This window comes from Electrona antarctica (genome assembly GCF_951216825.1).
Source record: "Electrona antarctica genome assembly, chromosome: 2".
In the NCBI taxonomy this organism is placed as follows: domain Eukaryota; kingdom Metazoa; phylum Chordata; class Actinopteri; order Myctophiformes; family Myctophidae; genus Electrona; species Electrona antarctica.
The window spans coordinates 29,197,032-29,216,421 of record NC_136807.1 but is presented as its reverse complement, the minus strand read 5'-3'; the positions used below and the strand labels follow the sequence as shown (position 1 = coordinate 29,216,421).

Sequence of the window (19,390 nt, the reverse complement as noted above, 5' to 3'; positions counted from 1 at the left end):
AGTATGCTCGTATTGGGGTGGCCTGAGGGGTCTACTGTTCAAGCCTTCTTGATATGGTACAGATTTCCATGGGAAATCTGGGGGTGGCAATGAACGAAGGCTTTCACCTAGAGCTTCATGTGTCATCGTGTAACGAAGGCTTTCACCTAGAGCTTCTGGTGGATATCATGAGAGCATTGTCTGGACAGCATGATGATGCAAGGGCATCGGAGCTATATCAACCCTCCCATAGATGTTGGAGCAGTCGGAGGACGGCCGAGGCTTCGTTCACTGATAGGATATCGAGATGAAAGTGCAAGCTGACAGACCAGAAGTCCAGGTTCATAGGGACCGAAGTAGTCCAGCAAGGAGGCTGGACGGTCACTCTTGCAGAAATGACCATGAGCATAACCGGAGACGAACAGTCATCATGCATGGTACGGTAGTAGCACCCAATTCTGCCGATCGTACACCAAGTAACCAGCAAGACGGCAAGAAGCCGTAAGTCAGTACTGTAATAACGGCACACACCATCTTGGGGTATGCGGCAGGTTCAAACGACTGAGTTTAATGGCGAAACGAGATTTGATATGACAGATGAAGCTGTGTTATCAGCAATGGACGTCGTCATGCAGGCAAGAAACTGTAAACTACAGACTAGGAGTGAAATGTGGTGGAAGGCACCCTCTGGCTCTTCACAGTATTAATAGGAGCCGGACCCGGTTGAACCGGAGAGCAGATGAACCTTTGCGGAACCCTAGGACACCTAAGATCGAGGCGGGACAGGATTTACAAGAGGAATTACCGCAGCCAGCAATCTTGACTATAGCAGGAGAGTCCTTGCATGTGGGCTATCCACCGCCTAAAGGGAGAAATGTCATGTTAAAGGTGTGCAAAGTTCTAATTTGCAATTGTGGCAAAGTAATGGAAGTATATGCAGTTCTGGATGATGGTTCGGGGCGAACCATTTTGTTACACACAGTTGTCAAGCAGGTCGGATTGAGGGGTCAACCTGAAGAGTGGCGTATCAGAATCATGAGAGATCTTCAAGTTTGGCACGGGGTGGCTGTATCTTCCAAGGTATCTCCTGCCGTACAGCCAAACCAAGTCATCCTATACTACCTTGGCGGATCTTGTTAAGGATACTGTGACGCAACAAGTTGGGTCACCCTCCCCCGAGCCTACAGCCGACGAGTATCAGAAAGCTGAGTTGGCCCTGGTTAAGCAGATCCAGGATGACTGTTTCGCCAGTGAGACTACCCAACTGGTTTCGGGAAAGGCATTAGCTAAGAATAGCAAACTAATCACGCTCTGTCCGGAGTTCGACAGTACTACCCAGCTCATTCGGGTAGGGGGACGACTTCGCCATAGTGAACTTTTGGACCCAGACGCGATACATCCCATCGTACTTGACCCCAAGCATGCGATTACCAAGTTGATTATCAAGGACTATGACGAGAAACTGCGTCATGCAGGACCAGAGCGAGTGTTTGCTGAAATCAGACGAAAGTATTGGATACTGAGAGGAAGAGAGGCCGTTAAACGATATCAGCGAGGTTGTACTGGGTGTCGCACTTGGCGAGGGACTCCAAACATCCCCAGGATGGCTGATTTACCTCCTGCAAGATTACGTATCCACAAACCAGCATTTTACTCTACAGGAGTAGATTGTTTCGGGCCATACTTCGTTAAAGTAGGACGCAGGAGGGAACGACGCTGGGGGATCATCTTCAAAGGCATGACGACTCGTGCAGTCCACATTGATCTTCTCTGCAGTCTGGACACGGATTCTTATCTGATGGCATTAAGACGTTTCATTGCGCGTCGAGGAAAACCATTCGAAATATTGTCCGATCAAGGAACGAACTTTAAAGGAGGGGTGCGTGAGCTGGAGGAAACATTTATGACCCTTCAACCTGAAATTAAGGCACAGTTGGCCAAGCAGCAAATTAAATTTGTATTCAATCCGCCCAGCGCACCTCATTTCGGAGGTTGTTGGGAGAGGGAAATCCGATCTCTCAAGCAGGCCTTGCAAGTAACATTGGGTGCTCAAACAGTGTCAGAAGAGGTTCTGCGTACAGTTCTGGTTGAGGTGGAAGGGATTCTGAACTCCAAACCTTTAGGTTATACCTCATCGGATGTAGCTGATCCCGACCCTGTGACACCCAACATCCTCCTCATGGGGAGGCGAGATGTGTCATTACCGCAAGTTCAATATGATGAGTCAGACATGTTGGGAAGGAAAAGATGGAGACATAGTCAAATACTGGCGGATCACTTCTGGAAACATTTCTTGAGGTATTACCTACCTAACCTTCAGGTACGGCAGAAGTGGCAAAAGGAGACGACGAATATTCAGATTGGAGTTCCGGTGATGATCGTGGATCCACAGCTACCTCGGGCCCTTTGGCCTATTGGAAGGATTTCCCAGACTATTTCTGGTGCGGACGATAGGATTCGAACGGTAGAAGTGAAGGTTGGAGATCGGACCTACCTGCGACCAGTGGCTCGAGTAATCAGTCTTGCTGCCTTCAACTAACTAAATTGAATGGCTTGGGCCCACATCACCGGTGTAGCTGCTGGGGATAGCATAGCGACTGGGGCTACATCTATCTTCCGAGGTATCTCCTGCCGTACAGCCAAACCAAGTCAATAATATTGAGGGAGCATTGATCGCCAAATAGCTTGGATTGTGAGCATACACAGATCGTCAGCAGACTAATGGAGAGAGATTAACATCTTTGAGAGCCTCCCTTGCTGGATAACTACCAGGCCTGGCCTGTTAGAACCTAGCCGAAAGAAAGGACAATTGTCTGAGTCTTCTGGATGCGGTATAGATTTCAACGTGAAATCTGGGGTGGCTGTAACGAAGACTCTGACTAGGACGTTGGGCTATATGATATATGACATGTTTAGTATGACAATCCCTATATTTGGGCCCGAGCCGACCTAGTGCTGATATCGATAGATATGGTAGAACCATATATGGATAGAACCATATATGGATAGATCTAACTGGCTTAGTCATCGTGACAAGCCTGGTCGGAGAATATATACAGGGTCGGCTTCAGGGAGAAGGCAGAAGTCAAAGCATCCTGGTTTAAGTTCTAACCGGACACCACTGCGGGGGTCCTAAGCTAAGTAATCAGCAATACAGCGGAGGCTGTAACGAAGACTCTCACTTACATTCATCTTAGCTTAACTGGGAGAGTGTTCGTTGGATATACAGTCTCCATATATGGGGATATCCGACTAGGACGCCAGGGCTATATGATATATAGCATGTCTAGTATGACAATCCCTATATTTGGGCCGCCCGAGCCGACCTAGGGCTGATCTCAGATAGATGCGGTAGAACCATATATGGATAGATCTAACTGGCTTAGTCATTATGACAAGCCTGGTCGTCGGAGCATATATAAAGGGTAGGCTTCAGGGAGAAGGCAGAAGTCAAAGCATCCTGGTTTAAGTTCTAACCGGACACCACTGCGGGGGTCCTAAGCTAAGTAATCAGCAATACAGCCTTGAGCTATTTTATATGTGTAACGAAGACTCTCACTTACATTCATCTTAGCTTAACTGGGAGAGTGTTCGTTGGATATACAGTCTCCATATATGGGGATATCCGACTAGGACGCCAGGGCTATATGATATATAGCATGTCTAGTATGACAATCCCTATATTTGGGCCGCCCGAGCCGACCTAGGGCTGATCTCAGATAGATGCGGTAGAACCATATATGGATAGATCTAACTGGCTTAGTCATTATGACAAGCCTGGTCGTCGGAGCATATATAAAGGGTAGGCTTCAGGGAGAAGGCAGAAGTCAAAGCATCCTGGTTTAAGTTCTAACCGGACACCACTGCGGGGGTCCTAAGCTAAGTAATCAGCAATACAGCCTTGAGCTATTTTATATGCTGACACTACGTGACTTCACTCTCACGCAACTGACAACTGACACTACGTGACTTCACTCTCACGCAACTGACAACTGACACTACGTGACTTCACTCTCACGCAACTGACCACTGACACTACGTGACTTCACTCTCACGCAACTGACCACTGACACTACGTGACTTCACTCTCACGCAACTGACAACTGACACTACGTGACTTCACTCTCAACCACATCCACGTTCAGCATTAGCTCGGACGGACAGCCCCCTCATTCCATCACCGCCACTAGTGGTTCGGTAGCAGCCCGGCCTTACGACCCATCGGGGATCTAGAGACACCTGGGAAGTTCTCACCACTGCGGCGGATCCTAAACTCGGACAACCGCTCACCGATCCGAGTAGTGTATTTCACGTGAGACGTATTAGCAGCTACTAACGATGGACGGTGTGCTAAGCGGCGCTGAGGTCCGCCAGAAGTTCATCGACTACTTCCGCGACCGCGACCACGACCACGTCCCCTCGTCCTCGGTGGTCCCGCTGGACGACCCCACGCTGCTGTTCGCCAACGCCGGCATGAACCAGTTCAAGCCCCTCCTCCTGGGCACGGCGGGCCCCTCCCACCCCATGGCGCGGCTGAGCCGCGCCGCCAACTCCCAGAAGTGCATCCGCGCCGGCGGCAAGCACAACGACCTGGACGACGTGGGCAAGGACGTCTACCACCACACCTTCTTCGAGATGCTGGGCTCCTGGTCCTTTGGCGACTACTTCAAGCGCCGCGCCTGCCAGATGGCCCTGGAGCTGCTGACGCGGGAGTTCGGGCTCCCCGCCGAGCGCCTCTACGTCACCTACTTCGGGGGCCACGACGAGCAGGGCCTGGAGCCCGACCTGGAGTGCCGGCAGATCTGGCTGGTGCTGGGCGTGGACGAGGCCCGCGTCCTGCCCGGAAGCATGAGGGACAACTTCTGGGAGATGGGCGACACGGGCCCGTGCGGCCCCTGCAGCGAGATCCACTACGACCGCGTGGGGAACCGGGACGCCTCCGGCCTGGTCAACGCGGACGACCCCGACGTCCTGGAGATCTGGAACCTGGTGTTCGTCCAGTTCGACAGGGAGTCTGCGACGGAGCTCCGGCCGCTTCCCAAGAAGAGCATCGACACGGGCATGGGTCTGGAGCGCCTGGTGTCCATTCTGCAGGGCAAGACGTCCAACTATGACACCGACCTCTTCCGGCCGTACTTCGAGGCCATCCAGGAGTTCTCGGGCGCCAGGCCTTACTCGGGTAAGGTGGGTGCCGAGGATGCGGACGGCATCGACATGGCGTACCGCGTGCTGGCCGACCACGCTCGGACCCTCACCGTGGCCCTCTCGGACGGAGGGCGGCCGCACAACACGGGACGGGGCTACGTGCTGAGGAGGATCCTGCGCCGTGCCGTGCTGTACTCGGCTAAGCTAAAGAGTGCTAAGGTAACGAGTAAAGCACAGGAGGAGGATGAGGAGGAAGAAACCTTCGCCTCTGTGGTGAAGATGTTGGAAGATCGGAGGGGGTCCTTCGCCTCCCTGGTGGACGTGGTGGTGGAATCCCTGGGCGACGCCTTCCCGGAGCTGAGGAAGGACCCGGCCGCCGTGAAGGACATCATCGACGACGAGGAGAAGCAGTTCCTGGAGACGCTCAACCGAGGCTGCGTCATCCTGGACAGGAAGATGGAGAGCCTGGTGGCGGGCGGCACCGGCAACTGGACCATCCCGGGCGAGGCGGCGTGGCTGCTGTACTCCACCTACGGCCTCCCGCTGGACCTGATCGTCCTCATCGGCGAGAAGCGACGCCTGGCCGTGGACATGGACGCCTTCGAGGAGGAGAGGAGAGCGGCGCAGTTGCGGTCCCACGGCGTTAAGGCCGCCGGCGACCGGGAGGAGCACGCCATGCTGGACGTTCACGCCATCGAGGAGCTGCGGAGCGCCGACGTGCCGGCCACCGACGATGGCCCCAAGCACGCGTACGACGCGGACGCCGACGGCAACTACGACTTCGAGCGGCCGTCGGCCTGCGTCGTCCTGGCGCTGCGGCGCGAGCGGGCCTTCTGCGAGCGCGTGGCCACGGGCCAGGAGTGCGGCGTGGTGCTGGACCGCACATGCTTCTATGCCGAGCAGGGAGGGCAGACCTTCGACGAGGGCTACATGTTCAGGGAGGGCGGCAGCGGCGACAACCGGGCCGAGTTCATCGTGAGGAACGTCCAGGCGAGGGGAGGTTACGTGGTCCACGTAGGGACAGTCCACGCCGGCTCGCTGAGCGTCGGGGACCGTGTCGCCCTGCGCCTGGACGAGGCTCGCCGCACACGCGTCATGAGCAACCATACCGCCACGCACGTGCTCAACTTCGCCCTGCGCGACGTCCTGGGCGCCGAGAGCGGGACGGAGCAGCGGGGCTCCCTGGTCGCCCCCGACCTCCTGCGCTTCGACTTCTCCTCCAAGGGGGGCGCGCTGAGCGACGACCAGGTCCGTCGCGTGGAAGAGGTGGCATGCGCCGAGATCCGCGCCGCCCGGCCAGTGTACGCCCTGGACGTGCACCTGGCCGAGGCCAAGGCCGTCCGGGGGCTGCGTGCCGTCTTCGACGAGGCCTACCCCGACCCGGTGCGCGTGGTGTCCGTCGGCGTGCCCGTCCGGGACCTGCTGGCGGACCCCGGCGGCGATGCCGGGTCGCGCGCCTCCGTGGAGCTCTGCGGAGGAACCCACCTGCGCAACTCCAGCCACGCCGGCTCGCTGGTCGTGGTGTCGGAGGAGGCCGTGGCGAAGGGCACGCGGCGCATCGTGGCCGTGACGGGGGCCGAGGCCCTGGAGGCCCGCGGGAGGGCCGACGCCCTGCGCCGCTCCCTGGCGGAGCTGGCCGACAGGGTGAGGGACGTGGTGAGGGATCGGACCGGAGCCGCGCCGCCCGACCTCCGGGACGTCCAGCGAGAGATCGCCAGCATGACGGAGGCCCTCGCCGTTGCGACCATCTCCCGCTGGGAGAAGGACGAGATGAGGGACGCCCTGAGGGCCTCCAAGAGGACGATGGACGACCTGGACCGCGCCAGCAAGGGCCGCGTGCTCTCCCGGGTCCTGGAGCGGACCCGGGAGGCCATCGACCGCAGCCCCAACCAGCCGCTGCTCGTCATGGAGGTGGAGGACGGGGCCTCGGCCAAGGCCCTGAACGAGTCGCTGAAGCTGCTGCGGACGCGCTCGCCGCAGACTGCCGCCTTGCTCCTGGCGGCCGACCGCGAGGCCGGCACGGTGGTCTGCCTGTGCCAGGTGCCGCGGGGCGCGGCCGACCGCGGCCTGAAGGCCAGCGAGTGGGCGCAGGAGGTCTGCCTGCTGCTGGGAGGCAAGTCGGGCGGCATGGACCTGTCGGCCCAGGGCACCGGCAGGAACACGCAGCGCCTGCAGGAGGCGCTGAAGGTGGCCGACGAGTTTGCACGGCTCAAGCTGGGAGAGAGGTAAGGAGAGCCGCTTCTCACCGTTGGGTCCCCGGGGACCGACCACGGGTCCGGTTGGCCTTTTATAGACGATACAGATGGAACCGTTTTCATGGGCTTGTGAGTAAACTATACGGGATATATCTTGCACCACCCCTTAACCCTTATCCTTAAAAGTATTTTGCCATTTTTTACTATTTAAAAAAAACCTTTTTAAAATAGTTCAAATAGCCGATCTACAAGCTCACAACGTGTAGATGTAGGTCGGCTAGTTGAACTATTTTAAAACTAGAACTGCACTCTGTCGAGTGCCTACTTGCTTGTTGCACACAAGTAGGCCATAAATGGCCTACTAGTGCGCAAGCAGAGCGCGCAAGTACTGTCGACCGCTACAAACTGTCAAATCTATGTCTATGTATCGTAGCACCATATGACGTCAGGGTATAACTGGTATAACTAGCTCTCAATGATGACGTAATAAAGATGTGGATTAAAGGACCCAATGCCAGGGTGTAATTGGTTTTCGATGGTGACGTAATGACGATGTGTTTTAGTGTCGGGAGGATTAAAGGTAATGCCCCCCTATGTATACATGTATGTAATCTGACACCACTGCCATATCAAGCACAAGTTTACGTCATACGCTGGCACGGCACGTACACATCAAACGGCGACATACGCATCGAAGCGCTGGACGAAAACTATTTTTTGAATGATTTTCAAAAAAGTTAAAAATGTCAAATAGGTTTAGGGATAAGGGATAAGGGGAGGTTCACGCACTCACATCCAGCTTAAAAAAATCACACCCCTGTGAAGTGAGGGTGCGCTCTTATCAGCATACACCATCACACACCACATCCCGTGCTCAGCCAATCAAAGCATCACAAATGTCATTCTGGCCAATCACTTTTGGCGTCTTTTCACAGACCCCAGAAGCTGGGCGTACGATAGGAGGGGCTAGCACCCCTCAACTAATAATAAATCACACCAGTGTGAAGTGAGGGGCACTCTTATCACCATACATCACCATACATCACCACATTCCGACCAATCACTTTTGGCATCTTCACTTGTCTGTCCTCGCTTTTTATCCTCAATACGTACGTTGCTCAGCCAATCAAATCATCACTATGGGGTGCTCAGCCAATCAAATCATCACTATGGGGTGCTCAGCCAATCAAATAATTGCTATGGGGTGCTCAGCCAATCAAATCATTGCTATGGGATACACACGCACACACAAAGCTGGCCATAGGAGGGGCTATAGCGCCCCTAAAAAGAGGAATGAATAAATTAATTCATAAATACTCGGCTTCCCATCATGCACCTGTGACCCAGCATGCCTTGCACTGCGCCGACGCGTGTGTCACGTGGTCGGCCGTAGCCAATCGGAGTCGACGCGCGTGTCACGTGATCGGTCGTAGCCCGTATAGATATCCTCTTTTTTTGTATCCTACATTTCAAAATATATATTTCATCAAAAAAATAATCATTAATTAAAACAAAAACAATCTAAATAATTTATAATAAATTCATGAAAAATCAAGGACATTACATTTAAAAAATATATTTTCAAAAGTTACAACATCCAAGTAAGGATAAGAAACAGTACTGTAGTATACAGAAGAAACAAGGCAGAAGGAAAAGAGAGAAACGATAATAATGATAACATAATGATAAACAGGGCAAACAAGGATAAACATATATACAGTGGATCAGTGCGTCATAATTAAGCAATATTACACGAGAGGGTGTGGCTTAGTGTGATTATTGCCACGACAGTGATGCGGTCAGGAACGAGACGTAGTCGAGTTCCGCAAGCAAGCATCACTGAAGTTGCCCTGTAACCCTTGTTTGTCCTGTTTATCATTATTTTATCATTATTATCGTTTCTTTCTTTTCCTTCTGCAGCCTTGTTTCTTCTGTATCCTACAGTTATGGAGCATAGCGGCCCATGATGACGTCATGGTTAAACAGTCAAGACAAGAGGAGATCAAGAAATAAAGATAATCACAAACGCTGACACAAACATGTGGGTCTAAAAGTGTAGATACCTGCCAACCAGCGCTGTCCGGGTAAACACAATATTAATGCATCCATTGGTCATAAATATTAATGCATTCATTGGTCATAAATATTAATGCATTCATTGGTCATAAATATTAATGCATTCATTGGTCAGTTCAAGAACGCATGAGATGTGAGAAAAACAGCAAACGATACGCTCATACAGGGGAGAGGAATTATTCAGGATGGTGTCCAGCTTAGTCACCCTGGCCACCTCCACCTCCACTCCCACCAGGCGAGACCCCACAACACGACGAAAATAATAATAATCATGACTCTGATCTCTTAAGACATTTCTGAGCGTATCGTTTGCTGTTTTTCTCACATCTCATGCGTTCTTGAACTGACCAATGAATGCATTAATATTTATGACCAATGGATGCATTAATATTGTGTTTACCCGGACAGCGCTGGTTGGCAGGTATCTACACTTTTAGACCCACATGTTTGTGTCAGCGTTCGTGATTATCTTTATTTCTTGATCTCCTCTTGTCTTGACTGTTTAACCATGACGTCATCATGGGCCGCTATGCTCCATAACAGGCTTGATAAGCCCAAAGCTTATTGATAACGGGTTCTCGATAAGCTTGTTATCTGATTTCTTGGGGTATCGGTTATCGAGCTCCATCCCTAGTGATCTACTGTTTACTGTACGTCGTCTTGGAGTTTCCACGTCAGATTGAAGAGATTTTAATAACAGCTTCCTGTCAGAATGTGTGTGAGAACTAGCTGTGACCACATCCACACACACACACACACACACACACACACACACACACTGATGAACAGATACACACGCAGAGGAAACTTGATACGTCAGCATATTCAGATATAAGAGACGATTCTTCTTGTTGCCAGTCAGTCAGTCAGTCAGTCAGTCAGTCAGTCAGTCAGTCAGTCAGTCAGTCAGTCAGTCCGTCCGTCCGTCCGTCAGTCAGTCAGTCAGTCAGTGGCCAGCCAGCCAGTTTGGTCAGCCAGCCAGTTCGTTCACCAGCTAGCCAGACAGTTAGTGGGCATCCAGCCAGTTACTTTGTATGTCAGTCATAGTCAGCTAGTCAGCTAGTTAGTTAGTTCGTCAGTCAGTCAGTCCAGTCCAGTCCAGTCCAGTCCAGACTCCTGTGAAGTCCAGTCCAGACTCCTGTGAAGTCCAGTCCGGACTCCTGTGAAGTCCAGTCCAGACTCCTGTGAAGTCCAGTCCAGACTCCTGTGAAGTCCAGTCCAATCCAGACTCCTGTGAAGTCCAGTCCAGACTCCTGTGAAGTCCAGTCCAGACTCCTGTGAAGTCCAATCCAGACTCCTGTGAAGTCCAGTCCAGACTCCTGTGAAGTCCAATCCAGACTCCTGTGAAGTCCAGTCCAGACTCCTGTGAAGTCCAGTCCAGACTCCTGTGAAGTCCAGTCCAGACTCCTGTGAATCCGGTCCAGACTCCTGTGAAGTCCAGTCCAGACTCCTGTGAATCCGGTCCAGACTCCTGTGAAGTCCAGTCCAGACTCCTGTGAATCCGGTCCAGACTCCTGTGAATCCGGTCCAGACTCCTGTGAAGTCCAGTCCAGACTCCTGTGAATCCGGTCCAGACTCCTGTGAAGTCCGGTCCAGACTCCTGTGAATCCGGTCCAGACTCTAATGGGACGGACAGAAATGGGTGGAATCCTGATGCTGTTCCTCTTGTTGTGGCGTTCAGGTAGGATTGATGCTGTTCCTCTTGTTGTGGCGTTCAGCTAGGATTGATCCTGATGCTGTTCCTCTTGTTGTGGCGTTCAGGTAGGATTGATCCTGATGCTGTTCCTCTTGTTGTGGCGTTCAGCTAGGATTGATCCTGATGCTGTTCCTCTTGTTGTGGCGTTCAGCTAGGATTGATCCTGATGCTGTTCCTCTTGTTGTGGCGTTCAGCTAGGATTGATCCTGATGCTGTTCCTCTTGTTGTGGCGTTCAGGTAGGATTGAGATGCTGTTCCTCTTGTTGTGGCGTTCAGGTAGGATTGATCCTCTTGTTGTGGCGTTCAGGTAGGATGAGATTTAATGATTGATGGTTTTAAATGGTTGACGATGCTCTTTTTATCACTCTGTGGTTTTGTGTCAAAATGTTTCTTTGACTTTGTTCCATTCTGAGCTGAGCTGTCAGGTTGTCCACAACCTGCTCACAGACCAATAATGAGCTGTCAGGTTGTCCACAACCTGCTCACAGACCAATAATGACCTGGCATTAGACACTATTATGCAATTTGGCCCTTTGGAGTGAGTGTTGAACTATAGTGGCCCTTTGGAGTGAGTGTTGAACTATAGTGGCCCTCTGGAGTGAGTGTGGAACTATAGTGGCCCTCTGGAGTGAGTGTGGTACTATAGTGGCCCTCTGGAGTGAGTGTGGAACTATAGTGGCCCTCTGGAGTGAGTGTGGAACTATAGTGGCCCTCTGGAGTGAGTGTGGTACTATAGTGGCCCTCTGGAGTGAGTGTGGAACTATATAGTGGCCCTCTGGAGTGAGTGTGGAACTATAGTGGCCCTCTGGAGTGAGTGTGGAACTATAGTGGTCATCTGGAGTGAGTGTGGTACTATAGTGGCCCTCTGGAGTGAGTGTGGAACTATATAGTGGCCCTCTGTAGTGAGTGTGGAACTATATAGTGGCCCTCTGGAGTGAGTGTGGAACTATAGTGGCCCTCTGGAGTGAGTGTGGAACTATAGTGGCTCTCTGGAGTGAGTGTGGAACTATAGTGGCCCTCTGGAGTGAGTGTGGAACTATAGCGGCCCTCTGGAATGAGTGTGGAACTATAGCGGCCCTCTGGAGTGAGTGTGGAACTATAGTGGCCCTCTGGAGTGAGTGTGGAACTATAGTGGCCCTCTGGAGTGAGTGTGGAACTATAGTGGTCCTCTGGAGTGAGTGTGTAACTATAGTGCCCCTCTGGAGTGAGTGTGTAACTATAGTGGCCCTCTGGAGTGAGTGTGGAACTATAGTGGCCCTCTGGAGTGAGTGTGGAACTATATAGTGGCCCTCTGGAGTGAGTGTGGAACTATATAGTGGCCCTCTGGAGTGAGTGTGGAACTATAGTGGCCCTCTGGAGTGAGTGTGGAACTATATAGTGGCCCTCTGGAGTGAGTGTGGAACTATAGTGGCCATCTGGAGTGAGTGTGGAACTATAGTGGCCCTCTGGAGTGAGTGTGGCACTATAGTGGCCCTCTGGAGTGAGTGTGGAACTATAGTGGCCTTCTGGAGTGAGTGTGGAACTATAGTGGCCCTCTGGAGTGAGTGTGGAACTATAGTGGCCATCTGGAGTGAGTGTGGAACTATAGTGGCCCTCTGGAGTGAGTGTGGAACTATAGTGGCCCTCTGGAGTGAGTGTGGAACTATAGTGGCCCTCTGGAGTGAGTGTGGAACTATAGCGGCCCTCTGGAGTGAGTGTGGGACTATAGTGGCCCTCTGGAGTGAGTGTGGAACTATAGTGGCCCTCTGGAGTGAGTGTGGGACTATAGTGGCCTTCTGGAGTGAGTGTGGAACTATAGTGGCCCTCTGGAGTGAGTGTGGAACTATAGTGGCCCTCTGGAGTGAGTGTGGAACTATAGTGGCCCTCTGGAGTGAGTGTGGAACTATAGTGGCCCTCTGGAGTGAGTGTGGAACTATAGTGGCCCTCTGGAGTGAGTGTGGGACTATAGTGGCCTTCTGGAGTGAGTGTGGAACTATAGTGGCCCTCTGGAGTGAGTGTGGGACTATAGTGGCCCTCTGGAGTGAGTGTGGAACTATAGTGGCCCTCTGGAGTGAGTGTGGAACTATAGTGGCCCTCTGGAGTGAGTGTGGAACTATAGTGGCCCTCTGGAGTGAGTGTGGAACTATAGTGGCCCTCTGGAGTGAGTGTGTAAATATGGCGGCGGTGGCTCAGGGGTAGAGTGGCTGGATGGCAACCGCAAGGTTGCCAGTCCGAACCCGGGCAAGACAGACCAGTTTGATAACAAATGATAATATTCACAACATTCTCTTAATTTCATTTTATTTAATTTTATTTTTCCAAAAAATATTTGTATTGATAATAAAAAATGTTATATTTGTTTTAAATGGAGGAGGGGCTGTTTTCACTGTGTTGAATTCAGGCATGTTAACTACACAGGGAGAGTTTGAAGGGTTGCTATGGTGATGAGCAGACTATACACACACACACACACACACAGTCACACACAGTCACACACACACACACACACACACACACACACACACACAGACACAGACACAGACACAGACACAGACACAGACACACAGACACACACACACACACACACACACACACACACACACACACACACACACACACACACACACACACACACACACACAGTCTGTTCCAGTCTTGTTAACCCCTTAAAGAAGTAGTTAACCCCAAAAAATAGCCTACTTATTTTCTATCAATTACACAGCAATTCAAAATCACACCCGTGTGAAGTGAGGGGCGCTCTTGTCATCGTACATCAATTGTCAATGGAATTTAATGTTTGTGTTGAGCACACATTGGCGTCATACTTGGCGGTCCATTCATGGACACTTTGTTTTTGTCACATCCTACCAGAGACTGCAGTAGGAGTTAGAATGATCAAATATAGCCGATCTATACAAGCTCAGACATGGTCACGTTGTGACACGCAGTGAGCTTGTAGATCAGATATTTCCGTGTGAGGAGATGCTATAGTGTTCCTTACAACATCCGTTGGACAGGGGAGACTATTTCCATTGATCTATTAATAAATATCTTTTTTATCTTTTATGCCTTCAGTAAGTAAAGCACTTTCTGTATTTGTGTAGGCTATACAATGTGTTACAATGTTTAAAAGTACATTTAGTAACCGATGCATTTGACTCCACTTTGTGTGTGTGTGTGTGTGTGTGTGTGTGTGTGTGTGTGTGTGTGTGTGTGTGTGTGTGATTATGTTCTTAGATTATGTTCTTCGTATGTCTATCAACAATAAGGGTTACCAACCAAACCCTAAAAGTCATCCTGCTAAATACCAAACCGACACTGACTTGACTGATAACGTCACACTTATCAGTCAATCATTGGAACACGCTCAGGCTCTCCTTCAGTCTCTCCAGCAGGCCTCCAACTGTGTTGGTCTTTATCTCAACTGGACCAAAGCTGAATACGTAGAAATATATGCAAATCCAACAATAACCACGTTATCAAAACACTTATCAACACTCCTTTGAAACAGGTTGATGACTACGAGTGTTTGGGTTCATCTTCTACCCAAAAGGACGTGTGCGTGCGATGTCAGCTCATCGCCATAGCAACCATTCTAACGCTTCCTCTGTGGCATTCTATACCGTGCTGAACGCACGCACGCACGCACGCACGCACGCACGCACGCACGCACGCACGCATGCAAGCACGCACGCACGCACGCACGCACACACGCACGCACGCACGCACGCACGCAGGCATTTGCTATCCGTGCACTCTGCCCGGTGGGTTTACACCACATGTTGTCATTAATAATATTATGTGACCAACACTGTGCAGTCAGTGGAGTTTAACGTTTGGTCACATAACGTGACGGGTAACAACACGTGGTGTAACACCACGAGAGGCCCCTTCTCATATTTGGTATTTTTTCTTCTGTCTGTCTGTGACACGCACGCACGCACGCATGCGCGCACGCACGCAGGCACGCACGCACGCACGCACGGCACACACTGGTAGACCTATGCCTTCATCAATTGACTTTAATTAAACTTTAAGCTCAACTGCATTAGATTAACGTTTCTGATCAATATGATCAGTCAAACAATCTAAAAAATGATAGATTTTCACCATGGCTTTATTTGCACATTATATCAAGATAATCACCAAATAATCTACTATCTTTTTGCATATCATTATATGTGGATAACCCAGAGCCTGCAGGAGATGATAATTATCAAATCTAATTTAGTTCAAACAACTCTTTGGAAATATCAGTTGAGTATGATTTGATATTTACTCTGAAAGCCCCCCCCCCCCCTCCCCCCTTCCGTTCCGGACAAAAAACGGGAGAAATAATGTTGCTTGCTTACCTCGCTATGATTACGATAAAGTCGCTGAATAATCCCCCGGTTCATATTGTGAACGAGAGGCGTGTTGGAAGTCAGAAATGAAGAGCTTAGTATATCCATCTGGTCTAAACCACGGAGAGCTCCTTAGATTAGGAGATACGAGCCTTTCTTTGTGAGCGGTAAACAGGGAAGTGAACGCCAACGCGCACGTTGGCAATATATTTTTATCTTGTTTGATATCAATGAAAATGCTGGTCAGTGTCCATTAATAGTTCAATCATTTATACTCAGTGTGATAAGCATTATGACAGTATTATTATAATGTAACACTTTAGCTATTATTTATGTGTTTTAGGTCCTTCTACTCCAGCTGAGTCCGACCCAGATCCACAACCTGCATCACATCCACTGGTGGATCCTCAGACTAGTGGTGAGACTGGTGAGATGTTTAATAATACTAACTTTATCCTCAATGTGTTTTATTACTAACTTTATCCTCATGACATAGTGGTGAGACTAGTGGTGACACTAGTGGTGAGACTGGTGAGATGTTTAATAATACTAACTTTATCCTCAATGTGTTTTATTACTAACTTTATCCTCATAGTGGTGAGACTAGTGGTGACACTAGTGAGAGATGTTTTAATAATACTAACTTCATCCTAAAATGGCCAGTCTACAAGCTCACAATGTGTCAATGTAGGTTGGCTAGTTGAACTATTCAAAAATGTTTTTCAAAATAGTAAAAAAAAGGCAAAGAAGTTTAGGGATAAGGGGTTTAGGGATAAGGGGTTTAGGGATAAGGGGTTTTAGCGGTGACGAAAATGGAGCCCTAAGTCAACACTACCAACACAACCCTAGTAGTCAGAGATTGATGGAACTACTGTATACAGCAGAGTTCCAGGCAGAATACTGAGTGGCTGCCTGGAGGCCAAGCACTAAGACTAAAACACGTTACCACCTTCACCTAACTTTCTTGAGTTTAGCAAGCCCTTGTGAAAACTTAACACCAATGTTCTACATAATGCGATAAACATGTATCATATATTATTGGTTATGAATGGCTTCCAATTTTGTAAGAGGGACCCGATTTACAAAAGACCTGAGTTTGAATCCCGGGTGTTACATCAGCACTGTTGCAATGCCTTCTGTAACTCTTCCCAGAGCTGAGACTGGGCTTGTAGGGCAATCTGTGTGACCTTACAGACAGTGACGCTATAGCTCGGCTTCCCGTTTCTTTTCGGGATGTATGCTGGATGTATGGATCGTCTTCCTAGACCTAGATGATGAAATTTGCACCAATCAAGTGCGGACTGCGGTGGATGGCGTGACATTGTAAGTAATCTTTCTGGTTCAATGTCCCTTCGCTCTGTATAAATCTCCCACATCATCATAGCAGCCCTACTATATACATTAATTTCCTCCAAATGCTTGACAGCAGGCATCAAGCCCACTGCCAGCATCCTTTCAATTGCACATTCACTGCAGAGCCAGGGTTCATCACTCCAATTTACTAGATTTAAGGTCACATGACACCGTTTTCTAGATAAAGGGGGTGGTTCAACTTACCCACTGCATCTCATCTCTCCATCTTTATTTTTATGATTTCCTTTTTTGTGTCATACATTGCAGTGTATGACAGGTGCTATATAAATAAAGATCATTATTATTAATAGAAGAAAATCTCTCTCTCTCTCTCTCTCTCTCTCTCTCTAAAATGGACCCTTATACTCTTGAAAGTGTTAACGCTCTCAAGAGTTAATTGTTAAACATCTGCATTACTTAATTGACAAGAAGTGAAGTCTATACAATTAGAGAATGTAGAAGAATTGTTATTTTGATCAACGCCTGTTGAGTCTTGAGTCAAGTCAAATGGTGGTACAGTACGTGGCTCAAGTGCCGAATAAATAATGGACCTTGATATGAAACGGGTTGAAAAACACTAATTGTTTTAATGCCACGATAACATTTGAGCAAATCATTCCGTGTAGCAATAGCCTACTAATGCTTGTGTCTGAGAATGAGATACATATCTCAATGTATCTAATAAAGACATGTTTCTGTGAAATCCACAAATATCCGCTCCTAAATATCTGTAATCTGATTACAGTCTTTTGTGGATTACCGTTATAATATTTAAATCAGATTCTTGCAATCTCATTGCATGTAATCTGTTAATCCCCCACCATGAAACTGCGTCAGCAAAGATTATAAGTAGTAACACATACAGTATATATCACATACTTATATCATAGAAACCCATAGCCATACACCCAGTCTTATGCATAAATTAGCAATTCTGCCTTTAGGCAGAGGTTTGAAAATGTTTTTCAGATATAATATATAATAAATGTTGGAGGGTGAATAATGTTTCCCATGGCAGATTAAAGTGAGTATCATCACAGTTGTCATATAAAAGGCCTACAGAGATGCTGTCATTAGGCCCACACATACATACCTTCAGCGCCAAATGTGCCATCCACTAAATAATTCAACTTGCCAAACACTATCTTGGCCTGTTTTTTGACAAAGTGTTTGATGAGCAGAAGACTGTGCTTCCGTTGGTATTCATCATCTGTTCTTTTATCACTCCATGTGCTTCCCTGTGTCCGCCTTTAAACACACTTGGCTAAAGGTACATCATCTCTACCTCATACTTTGTAAATCCTTTTTGGCCACAACCGTTTCATCTCAGGGTCATCATCTGTCCGTTATCATCCATCTTTTTGTTGATGTGGATGAAAGCAAACAGAGCGATCCATGAACCCCAGTCAGTGAACAGGGGAAGGAGACGAAGGTAGTCGAAAAGAAAGAAAGAAAAACAGGAGGGGAGGCGAGGGGACAGCAATAAGACTTGGAAATGTCTCTGCTCAGCCACCGTTCAGTTTTCAATCACACACCCTTCACGTCCGTTCAATCTCTGTCTCCTCCAGCCTGTGAAGCTGGAGGCATCGCAGTCATTTCCATCTCTGCCTCTCTCTCGCCTCAAATAAACAAATTCACAGGTAAATGACAAGACTGGAAGCAGAGCAGAACCGTCTGTTCCCCATTAAAGATGTTGAAAATAGACCATCTCTCCATTCTTCTGAATTTCTTTGGTTCAGGTATATCTCCTCTGTAAGTGGATTCAATGCAATCTTGAACACAGCATGTGCACATTTTATCATGCATCTATTTGTGATATCTGCATAGTTTACCGTGAATAATGTCCTAGTCTGGTGAAAGTGGTGATTGTCAATGCCTCATCCTTATACTACAATTAGGATAGTGTGGATTTTGTTCTCAGAAATTGTATACTGTAGTTACATTAATATTCCATTGTTGCCCATATTTTGGCCACAAGTACACCCAGAGCCCTTTTTGTCCCCTCAAGACAGAGATTGCTGAAATAAAACCATATCAAAGCGCAAGTGTCAGAACAGTCACACAGTGTTCCAGACATCGGTTGGACTATGACACCAAAACATTTTAGTGAAAGGAACGATCATTCCAATTACTGTCTCAAGTCTGTGTTCGTTCATGGGGAGCTCAACAGAACCTTCTTCAGGGGAAAGAGAACCGTCATCGTGGGAGATGAGGGAATAACATAGTTTATTACATACCGGTAGTTATTTTCACATATTTTGAACATATTTTATTTTGTTATGTTATTTTTAAGCACCTGTTCTGTCTATTCATTCTAAGTCATTCATTGAAGCAAATGCTTGTTATAACTTTGTTTTGATGATAAATAATATTCTCAAACAACTTCTGCTTTCCAGAAATAAAACTACATAGCTGATGCTGACTACATCTACAGTATATAGATTACAGTAAAAAATGATGGCAGTTGGAAGGAGGCCCGGATAGTGTCTGGAGATATAGGGGGGCTTTCATGTAGGAATGGACCAAACGCCCCAAAGGGCCAAATGAAAATAGCAATCTCTTTAAATACTTTGCCAATAACAACAATGATTCACCAGTAGAATGTTAGTGTAACACAATAGAAT

General features: G+C 48.8%; 1 protein-coding gene and 1 long non-coding RNA gene across 2 annotated transcripts in view; one reads left to right on the top strand and one right to left on the bottom strand.

Annotated features, from left to right (window-relative positions):
- Nucleotides 1–19,390, bottom strand: part of LOC306937221 — a 61,343-nt gene that overhangs the window by 16,135 nt on the left and 25,818 nt on the right. The window lies entirely within an intron of this gene.
- On the top strand, nucleotides 4,318–7,353 carry LOC306942973 (alanine--tRNA ligase, cytoplasmic-like; the record flags this gene model as incomplete). Its single annotated transcript, XM_079529176.1, has 1 exon — nucleotides 4,318–7,353. The coding sequence occupies one exon, from the start codon at nucleotides 4,318–4,320 to the stop codon at nucleotides 7,351–7,353; it is 3,036 nt and encodes a 1,011-aa protein (XP_079385302.1).